The 13,043-nt window shown below is 36.6% G+C and overlaps 1 protein-coding gene across 8 annotated transcripts in view; it reads right to left on the bottom strand.

The window, feature by feature from the left end:
- Nucleotides 1-13,043, bottom strand: part of PDE1A (phosphodiesterase 1A) — a 248,849-nt gene that overhangs the window by 51,019 nt on the left and 184,787 nt on the right. For all 8 annotated transcript variants that reach the window (XR_008823670.1, XM_056350225.1, XM_056350220.1 and 5 more), the window contains 2 exons: nucleotides 8,505-8,605; nucleotides 5,832-5,957 (listed from right to left, as the gene is read on the bottom strand). Coding sequence is in view for 7 of the 8 variants with exons in the window: in XM_056350225.1 (XP_056206200.1) it covers nucleotides 5,832-5,957; nucleotides 8,505-8,605 (227 nt within the window). In the remaining variant the exon portion in view is untranslated. The remainder of the gene's footprint in view (nucleotides 1-5,831; nucleotides 5,958-8,504; nucleotides 8,606-13,043) is intronic.

Raw genomic sequence — 13,043 nt, 5'->3', positions numbered from 1 at the left:
TTAAAAAGCATTTAAATAAATGATTAACAACTTGAATGTTGTACCCTAAAGCGATTCTGTGAAAGAAATGTACTTCAGAAAATGCACTCTGTAACCATTACTTCAGAGTCACACCATTTTGTAATTCCTCTTTTCTAGCGTATAAGCTAAAATTACATGCAGTTCCGTTGCCCATTATAAGTCTTTCCTTATTTTTCCAGCAGTACAGCATTCAAAAAACCGGTTGGTCTCTGGGCTTACCACCACCCAAGAGAATATATTTGTGTCTTTTATTAGCACCCTTGTATTAGCACAGAGCAGGCATAACACTAAGCCTAGGGAGAAGGCTGTGGAAACACTCAGAAGAGCAAGAGGTATTACATCTGCAACACCATCAACATTATACCACTGATTATGACAAACTATCCTTCATCTCAAAAATACCTTAATGCCTATTTCATGAACCAGAACAAATTTGGGAGTTATAATTTGTTTATCTTGGTATTATGGTCAGAGATGTTGGCTTGTCCATCAGCTTACTATTAAATGAATATGAAAATAGTAAAACATGAATCATGTAAGAAAGTGTATTAATTCTGACTGTATATGGAATTACATTAATTCTGTCAACAATAATTACTGATTTGGATAATTCAGTTTCCTTGATGTAGAACGATTCTATATAGACTATGTGGGAGTCTACCGGGTCTTTCTTTACATGCTTTTTAAATGGAGGGTTTATGCGCAAGTGTTATTTATATATATAATGGGGACAATTCACCACATAAAAACTTTGATTATAAGCACACCCCCAATCCCCAATCTGAAGGATGTCCAAATATCAATTACAATAGTAGTATCCTACTTTAGTCATTCTCACTGATCTTTCATACTGTATTCATACTTTTGATTTACTTAACATTGTATTTTTTTCATAGGACTATGTTTGAAAGAGGTAAATTGCAGTTTTCTTCAGAGCTGTTAGAACAGTTTGTTATAAAACCTATCAAGATTACTTTAGTGCCAAAGTAATTGCATATTTAATCTAATACTCCTATTGATTTTTGTGTATTTATTCCTGATTTGCTTTGATGCAACTGGAAAAAGACTCAGTCCTCTCACTTCTACTCAGTAAAATGCAGCCATAGCAACTTGAGTTTAGAAAATGTCTTACCTTACCTGACCTCATAATAAGATACTAATTAATTTGCATCCCAACTGTTCCTCCTCCACATTGCTTTGAAACTGTACCCTTCAAACACAGCCAAACCCGTTTAAAAAACCCCAACAAAACAACAGCTAACACTGCATGAAAACTGAGGGCTCTGCATTGTTTGTAAGACTGAAATAATTACCACTTCCCCTTTCTATGGGAGATTTTCTTTCCACATCTGAACTTTTAAGAGTAATCAGAAATAAGCTCACCCTTACTACAGAACACCACACACAGAAGGAAAATGCTGCTTTCTGCTTACTCATACTGTCATGGCAGCAGACAAACCCTAATTCTTAACTCCATCACCTTAATAAGAATCAAAAAATGTAGCACTCAACATATTCTGAAGATTTCAGGCCACTGAAAAGCTGCTTGACAGCAAAGGAGAAGCTCTCCACCTATGGTCTGCAATTGTTTCCTGCCTGCACCCCCATGCATCGTCAATAGAGAAATGGAAAATTGAGAACTGATGGGGAAATATTAAATAAAGCTCTACTAGAGCTACAAATGCTCAGTCTACTACCATTGCACAAAAGATTACTCTTGGACTTAAACCATTCCCCTTTTTTTTTCCCTGGAGAAAAAAAAAGACCACCTCAGCTTTCACACTGAAGGAGACCTCAGCTGGTCTCACAGGTAACTCCTGGGCAGAAATCTCTGCCCCTTTTATCAAGCACTCCACAGCTACAAGGACATCGGGATAATACAGTTAGCACTGCTCATGCTACCATGGCAAAAAGATACGTATGTGTTTCATCTTTAGTTCTATGATGGGAAGCGGTAACAGTATTCACGTACAGCGCATAACAGTTTTTGGGGCCCACAACTGGAAGATTAATGGTTTTGAGTATACAATCTCCATTTTTCTTAAGTAAACTGTCATGTCCTGTGCTGTCATCCTTTCTTAACCCTCCTATATCCATACGTCCTATGGATAGCATACTGTAAAACAATAGATGCAAGATGATGTGAAAAAACAACATGAATAATGCTGTAATAAACAAGAGACAAGGATTGGCACATGGACTTCTCAGAACAGCAGTTAACTGATAAACAGAAACCAGCTTTACCTGGATTTGCCCATGTCAGAGACATTTAGTCAGCTGGAAACTAATGAAAAAATGTAGGAACAGGCTAAGCTGAGCGAAAGTAGGCTGGGAACTGAAGACATAAGGTTAATCTCGCAAGTTATAGCAATCCTGCCTTCCTCAAACAGAAGTCTCCCAAAGGAATTGGTGAAAGAAAAGCTGTTCATCATGCATTGTATACAATTCATACTGTTTTGTTATTCCTTTTTGCATAATCGGGTAATATAACGTTGTATGCCTTATGAAGGGAATGGTTTGAGATATTAATACCACCTGACCACCTATAACTGTTCACATAACACACGGGGTGCTAGAAGCCTGGTAAATAAAAGAAGAAAGGAGGACAAAAAAGGAATCCTTTAGTTATATAGGGGCGCTAAGCGACAGAAACAAGACAATATGGAAGACTGGAATATATTTTCAGAGTTGAGGAAAGTGTGAGAAATCACTATGAATGTCACATGCACTATCCACAAAGGACATCCTCATCAGAATGCCAGCAGTGTTTCCCTGCCCAGACCCAAACCCTATGTTTTAAACTTAATTGAAGCTGACAGTTTATTAGTGCATTTATCTTCTTAATGTTAACGTGTAGAAAAGCAAACGTAATACTATAGTCATTCTTAGTCACTTTGCTTCATCTTGCTGAAATAATTAGCAGAAACACAGTTTAAATAGGCAGTGGTATTAATTTTTTAAAAAATGAAATCGCTGCATCTCAAGAAAACAGATCTGACAGTAGACAAGAAATTAATCAATGCCAGGAAGTACATTAAAAAGTTGAACAAATTATCATCTCAATTTACTGCCAATTTAATTCAGTGCAAACTTCAAAATTGTTAAGTCTAACAGCATGAATTTCAGTACAGATCCAAGAAATTTGCTCTAGCAATAATTAGAAAATTGAAGACCTTTTAAATGGCTAACAGATCTGTCATTGCACCAATGAACAACTGTATTTGATGATAGGGTAAAAGGATTTTTTTGATATTAGAAACAAATACCAGGAAACCATCATTTCGATGACCAACCCTCTAAATTAAAGCATCAGACTTCAACAGGTTGTGCAGGTTCTCGCATTAGCACTTTGGAATTTACTGGTTTGTAAAGTACAGACTGTAATTGCCTAGCTAAGTGACAAAACATGGAACTGAGTGTTCTGGTTTAGTTGCTTGAACTTATTAGTCAGTTCTTACATTTCTTCTAAGTTGTACTGAATAGCCGCAACAAGAAACCATAAAATCTACTTTCTCAGGTTGCCAAATTCCACCAGCTTCAAACTGGCTGCTTATAGTGGACTGGATCTGTGCAGCCACTGCATACAAACAAAATTTGCAACACTAAGATAAGATCCTCTAGGAAATCCTAGTCGGGTTACAGTGAAATCGGACTGAAAAGCAAGTACAAACACACTCACTGTGTGATTGAGCAACTTCTGAAGGAACGTGGTAGTTTATCACAGGTTCAAAAGCCACAGAGAACTGAAATGCAATAGAAGTTAGAGCAAAGGGTCTGTAAGCGGACTGGAAAAAGAACTGGGGGAAGACCAGACTGAGCAATCTATGCAGAGAAGTGTGCGCTTCAGAAATGTGAAGAGTCTATCACATTCCTCCCTTCATTCTGTTGCAGTCCACCAGAGCAATATGTATAAACATCACACACCTGGAAACCATAGGCTCCTCTTTCCATTGGCAAATATTTTCTTTCACAGGAGTTTCCATCCTATCACTCTTTTCCCCAGTGACATAACAAAAGGGAATGACTGGGACGCACTGTACTAGCTGGCAGCCAGATTTCTGTCAGCTGGACCAACTGCATGTTGCTGCAGGGATTCCCAAGCTATACTCATTTATGGTGGTCTCCAGTGATGAAGGAGCCAGGACTGGGGAAGCACACAAGTGTCTTCAAGCCATTCTTGGTCCAGTCCTGAACTGAAATTCAACTGCAGATCTGCCCCTTTCTACCTGGAAGCATTCTCTGGTAGGACACAATATGAAACAACAACACTTCAAAAGAACATACTCAAGGTAACAAGTCTCAAGATTGGAAAATCATTACCTCTCTACAATGATGGTTTTAAAAGACAAAATACCAGCCTCTGTTGGCTCTCTACTGGCACAATCACTTTCTCCATACTGAATAGCTAGGACAAGCAAAAACAGGGTCACAGAGCTCTATCAGCCCCAAAACTATCAGGCCCCAAATATTTTGAAGCAGAGCAAGGCTGACTCATGTTGGCAAAGAAAATATAGGTGTATATGACAATTATTGTTGAAGTTTACAATTTACTTCCAGAGATCCTTCTCCAGAACAAAATATACAGCACAAATTTTGTGATAACTAAATCCAAATGAGTATCTTCTGAGAAGAAATCTTTTATGAGAATAAAAAGGTGTATGTTTCCTCCCTCTGATGTATTAAATAAAAAATTATAAATACTTTAATATTAAGTGTTTTAGAGTAGCTACAGTAAAATAATGAATTGAAAACCAAAAGGGTCAGCAGGCTTACATACAATAAAAGCTTTATTTAGAAGTGTTCTGATTATGTAGGTAAGTAACATAATGTAAATCTACCATGTAAAACAGTCCTTCATCTGTAAATATACACCACACCAAAATTTGATCTGACATTCACATATTTCTTCATAAATTTATAGCTTTGTGAAAATATATACAAAGCAGAGTATAGCTTTCTTATTTGTGGTGGTATCATTCACAGTGGAAGACTTTTCTGGAAGCAGAACATCTCTCCCTGACTTCACAGTCCACCTATTTAAAAGTTATTTTTGAATCTCTGAATAATAGCTATGTTTACAGAAATACACAGAAGACTCATTTTAAGTGCTATAGGTAGCAATCAAAGATGTATAAAGATAACATCATTTTTAATAATGCAGAAAGTCTTATCTCTAACACTTGTTCATTTTGGTCTTGCAGGTATTTGTGACATATCAATTATGATCCTGATTCTTTCAGGTGGTCATATTTTCTTCAGAATTATACTAAAATTAAGAAGCAGAAATTAAAAAAAAACCAAGAGCGATTTCTGGGGTACTACTGTGCCTGGCCTTTATTATTATTTTTTTTTTTTACTCTCCAGATAATTCATTTTTTAATGCTTAACCAAGATGTGACTACACTGTGGTATGTTACACAGCAGAAATCCCAAAGGCAGTAGTGGTCAAGTTGGCAGCAGTGTGACTCTGCACTGAGGTTTTAACCCACTGTTAGACAAAGATAACCTAGCTCAAGACGGGCAACATTGTGGTTTTCCTGAAGAGCTATCTCACCTGAGACACTGTCCACACAAGTCCAACACTGTGCCTCATAAATGCACAACCTCACTTGGAAAATTATATGGAGTCTCTCAAACAGTACTTCTTTACACACAGCAGCCTTTCCTAAGCCCTAAATCTGTTACTCCTTCCAGTGCCAAAGTTTCTTCCTGTAATTTGAACTCTTAAAATAGACTCCACAGGGAAGGCTTGGTGTTTTTTATTATTTTTAAATACTGGAATTAAGTTTGAATGTCACAGTAGGTCTTACCTCCAGTCATCTTTGGTTAAATTTGCCAGGATGTTCATCTCTTCTTCTTGCATGAGTCTATAAGCAGCACTTACATGATGATTTTCAAGAACAGAACGATCATTGTACAATATTGCAACATCTGACCTAGTGTTAAGAAAAAGGCAGAATTTGCAATAGCATTCTGATGATGGCACTGAGGAAGGTAGGACTGTCTATTCTCTGGGAGAACTACTGATTATATATACCAAACTATGTTTATTTATTCCAATTGTATCAAATACTGATAAAGTTTCCCTCCTAAACGCATAAAAATGTATCATTAAACCATTGTATATACTGTTTGTGGGAAAATCATATTCCTAAATGTGTAATGTTTTATTTATATAACTGTGACAAAAATTTGTGAGGCGATCTTTCAGCTTCTTGACTGTAGATAGGATTGTAGAGCAACAGAAATGCTCTAATTAGGCTGCTCAAAAGTACACATTGGCAATCCAACCGTTTAAAACGCAGTGCATTCACCAACAGAGGGGTCTCTGCACATAGCATGGGTATTAAGTTAGTACCCCTGTTCTGAGACAGAGGAGCTGTGGCCAATGTCACTCATATATTAGAAGGAGCTGCAAGTAATAAAATATTTTAAAACTTCGATTTCACATGTTTTAAATGGATGCCATCTTTTGTCAGAAAAACTGTGAAACTTTGAGCCTCGTAGCAATGGAATGGAAGAGATGCTAAGCTGAAATTTGATTTGCACTCAAGTGCTTCCGAAAGCCAGACCCTTGCATAACGTTATCATCCTTGATAGTATCCTTTCCTTCTTAACTAAAGACTAATCTACAATACCAAAATTACTTACAGATTTTCAAAAATTTTGATGTGGTATGGATTTATCATCCTTAGCTTCAAACTTCATTAATTCTTGGGGAATTTGTTTCCCCAAGACCTGATATGACTTGCTAAGCAACCTCAGGTTTCCCCTCTCTGCTACACTTCTGTTCTGATAAAGCTGTTCTTGAGTATTTCCATTTGGCCAACTGAAAAGTCTGTGCCAGGAGAAAGGTGTGATGATTTAGCAACGTAACTTACTATGATATTAATATGGTAAATCCAGCCTTTTGTTTTGTTGAGCAATAACATATATTTAGTGTAACCACCCACGTGTATGGTATGGTACCAAGGAATCTAAAAAATGAAAATAGGACTGGAAATTTTATTTAGTGGGAACAAACCATAACCTACCTAAATAATGAATATGTTTACATACATACTCCTACTAAAATCATGGGAAAATCTGTGATCTGACAATCACGTGTTAATGAAGCACACTTTGATCCACATAGCTACTTATGGTTAGTTTTAAACAGTGCTAAGATTTGCTATGACTATGACAGCCATTTCATCAGCTTTTCTCAGGCAAAACAAGCCTGGAATCATGGGCCTGGGATGCCACATCAGAGACAAGTTCCACTAGTAGGGAAGAATGAGTTAATTACAAAACAAATACCTGTTTGCAAGTATGCCCAAGTAAAATTCAAAGGGTAACAGCTTAATTGATTTTCCACTTTTGCAATACTTCAGAGCAAAATATTAAGGACAAAAATAGAAAAGTAATATAAACTTGGGATGACAAACTGATGTTTATTTTTAGCCAGACTATGCTGAGGGAGAAAAGAATTCTGTCTTTATTTCAGCTGCAGATACATAATTTGTTCAATAACAAAGGGCACATCTCTGGGCACAAGTATGTTATGGATTTAATTTAAATATTAGGCACTACATCTGTATAGGTGAGTGTGAGGATGCTTCTGTTTGAAGTAGTAGTATTTCTAGCACAGAGCTGTTTTGTTAGAAAATGCCAGTGCTTTGCTGAATTTTTTTTAACAGCAGGTAAAGCATACTCATCAACTGAGGATACTAAAAACAAAGTACAGCCTAGCGTGACAGAAGTGTAAGATGCTTTGTACTAGGTTAAGTATCGGGTATATGATTTATCACCCATTAATGGATTGGGCAGTGATTTTCCTTTGATAAGGTGAAAATATGTTAAGGGAGAGAGGTATATGCTGTTGTTCTGGACCAGAGGCTAGGATGACATGCTGCACCTGCAGTTAGCCTGACTTTTAAACTGGATTTCTTTCTAGATTTCTTTTTCGTAACTACTGCAGATGCTATCAAAACAAGCTAGGAGACAACTTGTGGTAGGTATTTCTAAAGCTGTACTTGAAGGTTTCTCCCTCTGTACTAGGACCCTGTAAGTTTAATATGCAACTTCAAAAAAAAAAAAATGTAGCAGCCGAAGTAAAGTGCAGACACATTGCTGAAAGTGGAATGGTATTTTTATGGGGACACTGCAGAAGAAATTTTTAAGTCAAAAGTATCAAAATATAAGCAAACATATAGAGGGGTGAGGGGCTTTCAAGTCTGTGATCTGAATCTCTTTGAAATCTCTCTTGACATATCAGCTCCAAAATATAATGATTTCAAACACTATGGAGCTAACTCCTTACTTTTCCACACCGTCTTTGCTCATGTCAGCAGTCCCATTAACTGTACAGAGGTCAAGGAAGCAATTTGTAAATTCAGGAATGACCCGGCTGCTTCCTGGCTGTATCAGTAAGATGTATGAAACAGTTCAGACCAATGAACAGCAAACTCCAGATATGACACTTAAGAGAGCACCTCGCTTACCTTGTCTGAATATGAAAATTGTTTGTGGTCCCAGTATGTTCATAATCATGGACGGCAGCTGCAAAGATCATTGCTAAAATTTCCAGTTCTGTGAGCCAGTGCTGGTAAATGAAAAACAAATCTTAGTCATATTTTCTATAATAGTCTAACTCAGATTAAGTACTACAGTACTGGAAAAGTTTTGCATTATCTTCAACTTAAGGAAACTTTACTCTTGTCTTATTTCAGGTAACTATATATCCTTAACACTTCGCTATTATACAGTAAAATAACTCCTTGTACTTATGATTTCTCTATGACCAAGTTAAAGTCCTTATGGTCACTAGCAAAGTAAATATTGGCAGCCAGAAATACAGTAAGTTATTAAGATAATTACATGGTATACTTTGTAGCTGTTTCAAGTAGGAAGTACCTAACCTGCTAGCCCATACATGGCACTTTCCAAATAATGGTATATTCATCTAAAAACCTATTATAAATTGTCTTTTAGTGAACAATATAGACAGTTCATAATAAATTCTGGTACAACATCAGCATTAACTATATTTTACCAGTGTTTATAGCACTAAAATTAGGCCCATAGGAGATTTTTCTATTCTACGTTTTATCATACTTTGTACTAATGCAAAAAAAGGGTGCATAAGGCTAGTACACAGTAACTGAGAACAAAAGGTAATACAGGTCATGTATACAAAATAATGCAGACCCTAGAGTTTTGTGCACTTTTGTAACTCTTGCTAACTGAGCCTGTTCTGTATCAGTCGGTTTGTAAAATAACCTCTGCTATTTTATCTTTCAAGTTCTATTTCTTGAATGATAAATCATCCTTAAGGAAAAAAATTACTCCATCTAAAAATGAGGGCAGAAAAATCATATGATAATTAAACCCCGCAGTCATAGGACTGATTAAGTCAAATGCCAGTCAAGCATTTCCACACATATTTCAATTTTTTTTAGGGTGGAAGTAAGCTTCTGTACTAAAGGATCAAAGAATGATCTCATCGTTATATGCCCATATGTGCACATACGTGTGCATGAATGGATATAAGGTGTATAAGCCGCCAGAAGTATTAAAAGCTGCCAACAGTAGTACTTCTTTCAAAGAAGAAGAAAGGAAACAGTCAAGATTCATAAGTAATAAGAGAATAATGAAATAGGTCATTCAGTGACAAAATAAGACTGCTGAGGAACAACAAGTACTGGCTGTTGGTGAAGCAGTATAGATTTTAAAAGGTCACAACAGAGGAATGAGAATGTACTGTAAGCAGTTCTAAAAATGGAAACGATGACCTTCATCATATTGTGTGTCACAAGAAACCAGGCCATGACCAGTCCTGGCTTTCACAATGTTTTCAACATACCAGACAGAACAGAAACCCAGAAATTATTAGTAACTAAAGCTAAACATAAACTTTTGCTTTAAGACGCCTTTTCAAAGATCAGCTTGTTTAGTAACCAAAAGAGTTGCTAGACAATGCATTTATAAGTAGAAGAGGATTTCTTACAACAATGTCTACAGGCTACACAGAAACTTCATACGTTACTATATGACAGCAACTACTCTAGAGACTGTAGCTATACAATCAAATTTCAGATCTGTATTCAAATCACAGACTCAGAAAACTACTCTAGCTAAAGGATTTCTAAGGCAGTAGGAGAAAGCTCTTAGAAAGACACTTAACAAGTGTTTTGCCCAAAGGGAGAGGGAAAAGCAGGTATCTGGAGGGCTGCAAGACTGTGAAGAGCTGGAACCTACTTCCCTCCGGGAAGATACTATGTAATGCAGGTGTAACACCTATTGGAAAATATGTTTACTACTGAGAGATGTTTTCCAGCATTATAAATTGCTTGTAAGTAAATAAATACATTTCAACTTTTCATGAGCTCTGGTTCAAACTATTTTTTTAGACAACAGTGGATTAAAAAATGAGTAAGAAAGGGAGTCTCACAATGCGCTTATTGACAGTAGAGACATTTTTTCATTTAGTTTGAGCAATACAGGTATGTGGGAGGAGAAAAGGGATAGTGGGAAGATGATCGATGACTCAAAAGTTCTTTACAAGATTTATTCCCTGGGACTTGGATTCTTTAATCTTTATAAAGATGAAGACTTCATAAATCCAAGGTTGACTTATATTTCTCAGTCGTATCATCTGGGATTTAATCTCTTAGGAAGGCTAATAGACTATGTGCCATCTGTGATATCTAACTTTTTAACACATTGATCTGAGGTGGCTGGATCTTGTTTCTTAAGATATTATAAGTTGGAAATTACAATGATCATTTCAGTTCTTTAACTGTGACCCTGAATATGTGTTATTCTTCACCGGAATCTCTCTAAAGACTTGTGGAGAAGCATAAACTCTGACCAGCCAAATTTTTTGGTAGATGCTGAAATATGGATGTTTTCCAGGTGCCTATAAAAGATACCAAATGTATGATCTTAACAACTGGAATTGTGAAAAGGATTTTCTAAAACCCAGCTTTTTGAAACATTTGCTTCAGTATGTCTTTCAGAAGCGAACAACGAAGACAGCAATTCTTTGCATGATTTGGGAGTCACTGTTAGTTCCTTAAGATACAATGAAAGCATAAGAACTTCAAATCACATGCCAATCTGCAAAAAATACATGGGAATTTGATATAGAATTGCCTCAAATTGACTCCAGTCCAGGTATTTGTTAGAAGATACAACAGAGAGAAAAGAGGCATTACAACGGACATACTCTGAAAAATATTAGCTTGAGAAGCAAACTTCAAATTGTTATTGAGTAGGGTTCTTCAGGGTTAACCAAGGAACAGGAAAAAAACCCCAAAAAATAAATGGAATGTTTGCATCATACTGATGCGCTCTCAAACTGCAAATGACGTTTGGGACATAAATACTTCGCAAGCTGCAGAATCACTAGGCCCTCTTTCAAACACTGATTTCTATAAATGTTCCTTCTGCCTGGCAAGCTACATCTGTTTGAAGGCACTCTTGACTAAGTGTTGTCCTAGTTAGGTATCTTTCTAAGAACTTTCCAATATTATAATTCAGCAATTCAAATGTATTTAAAAGATGGTCTAATTTTATAGGAATATTTTGTAGCAGCATTGCAACATTAATGAGGTTTTACAGCAAAGTAACAGCAATGAAGTCTAAGCTTTTCTGAAAACAGTTACCTAAATCACTTCAAAGTGCAGTTAGAAGGTTAGGATGCTAATATGGTAAAACCTGAGTTAGAGAGGCCTTTCTCATCCTCATGTATACCCTGTAGAACAGCAGATACCCAAATATGAAACAGGTTCCTTCATTCAGTGTTCAAATATACACAAAGCATGTTGTGAAGTTGTTTAATCAATGGTCAAACATCTCAGATTAACTAGGATAGCTCTGGAAGTTGGAACCTTGTCCTGGCATCACATAGAAAATCTGGATGCTATTGTTTTTTTTGAAGGGCAGAGGGGCACAGTTACAATGGGCCCAAGGGATATTTGTGTCGTGTAATACAATAAAGATTTTCCTCCCTGTTAATTTGCTGATCCAGCTGTATACCTACAATAAAAACATGTCTCACATCACTTAATGCTTGCAGTTGATCTTACAGTAGAAGACAAGGGTAGGATAGGAACTATGATCTAATCTCTTCAAGCTTTTTCTTTTTAAAATATTATTTTGGTAGGTGAACATTGTATAAAACAACTTTGGTTTGAAGTCATCTTGGCAAGAGCTGTCTAGCCTGCCCTTCAGTCTGATACGGAAGTTCTTTCTCAAGAAAACACCTCAATGTGAAAAGGAATCTTGGCTGGTGAAGACTCCAGGCTTCATTCTGCAATTAGTACTTGTGTTAAAAGGTAGCTTTAAAAACCTGATGCTTAGAGGCAAAACACTCTCTTCAAACAGTAGAATAAAACCCTACGATGCCTAGGGACTTGTTCGTTCCTCCGCTGAAGCCAAAGGCAAAGCTTTCAGTGAGAAAAAGCTTAACATAAGTGAATGACTGTCATTTATTGTGTATATATTGGAGCACAGACATACAGAGTCAGCCCTAAAACTTTCCTTTCCAAAAGTCTTATGGATTCGTTTTATGACTCTGCAAACAGAAATAAGGCATTATCACTTCCCACCCTTTTTTTTTTTTTAATTTGAAACAAGTGCATTCATAGTGAAGACAAATCATCAAAAGGCCACTGACAGAGATGCCTGTTTTCTTTCAGTCAGTATTTACTTTTTTCCAGCAAGCAGATAGTGAGGAGACTCCCATTGCCGGTATTAAATCTAAGGTAAGTGTTTAGAATAAAAATGCTTGCACAGACTCACTTCAGTTCCCAAAGCAAACACTGAAAAATATTGGGATATTGCAATAGTGCAAGGCAAATACAATCTCCTGCCTAGTATATGCATATACACAATGCAAGAACAGTCCTAATTAAGGTTATAAACTAAAAGAAAAAGCAGCTGCAGAGTATTTGAGTAAGCCTGTACTGATTCAGCGTATCTTTCAAGGGCCAAGACCTCAGCAGATGCTAAAGTTTCCTTGCCTGATCATACCTCCC

This window comes from Falco biarmicus, chromosome 8 (genome assembly GCF_023638135.1).
Source record: "Falco biarmicus isolate bFalBia1 chromosome 8, bFalBia1.pri, whole genome shotgun sequence".
NCBI lineage: Eukaryota > Metazoa > Chordata > Aves > Falconiformes > Falconidae > Falco > Falco biarmicus.
The sequence above is the reverse complement of the archived record's forward strand: the minus strand, read 5'-3'. Positions and strand labels throughout refer to the sequence as shown.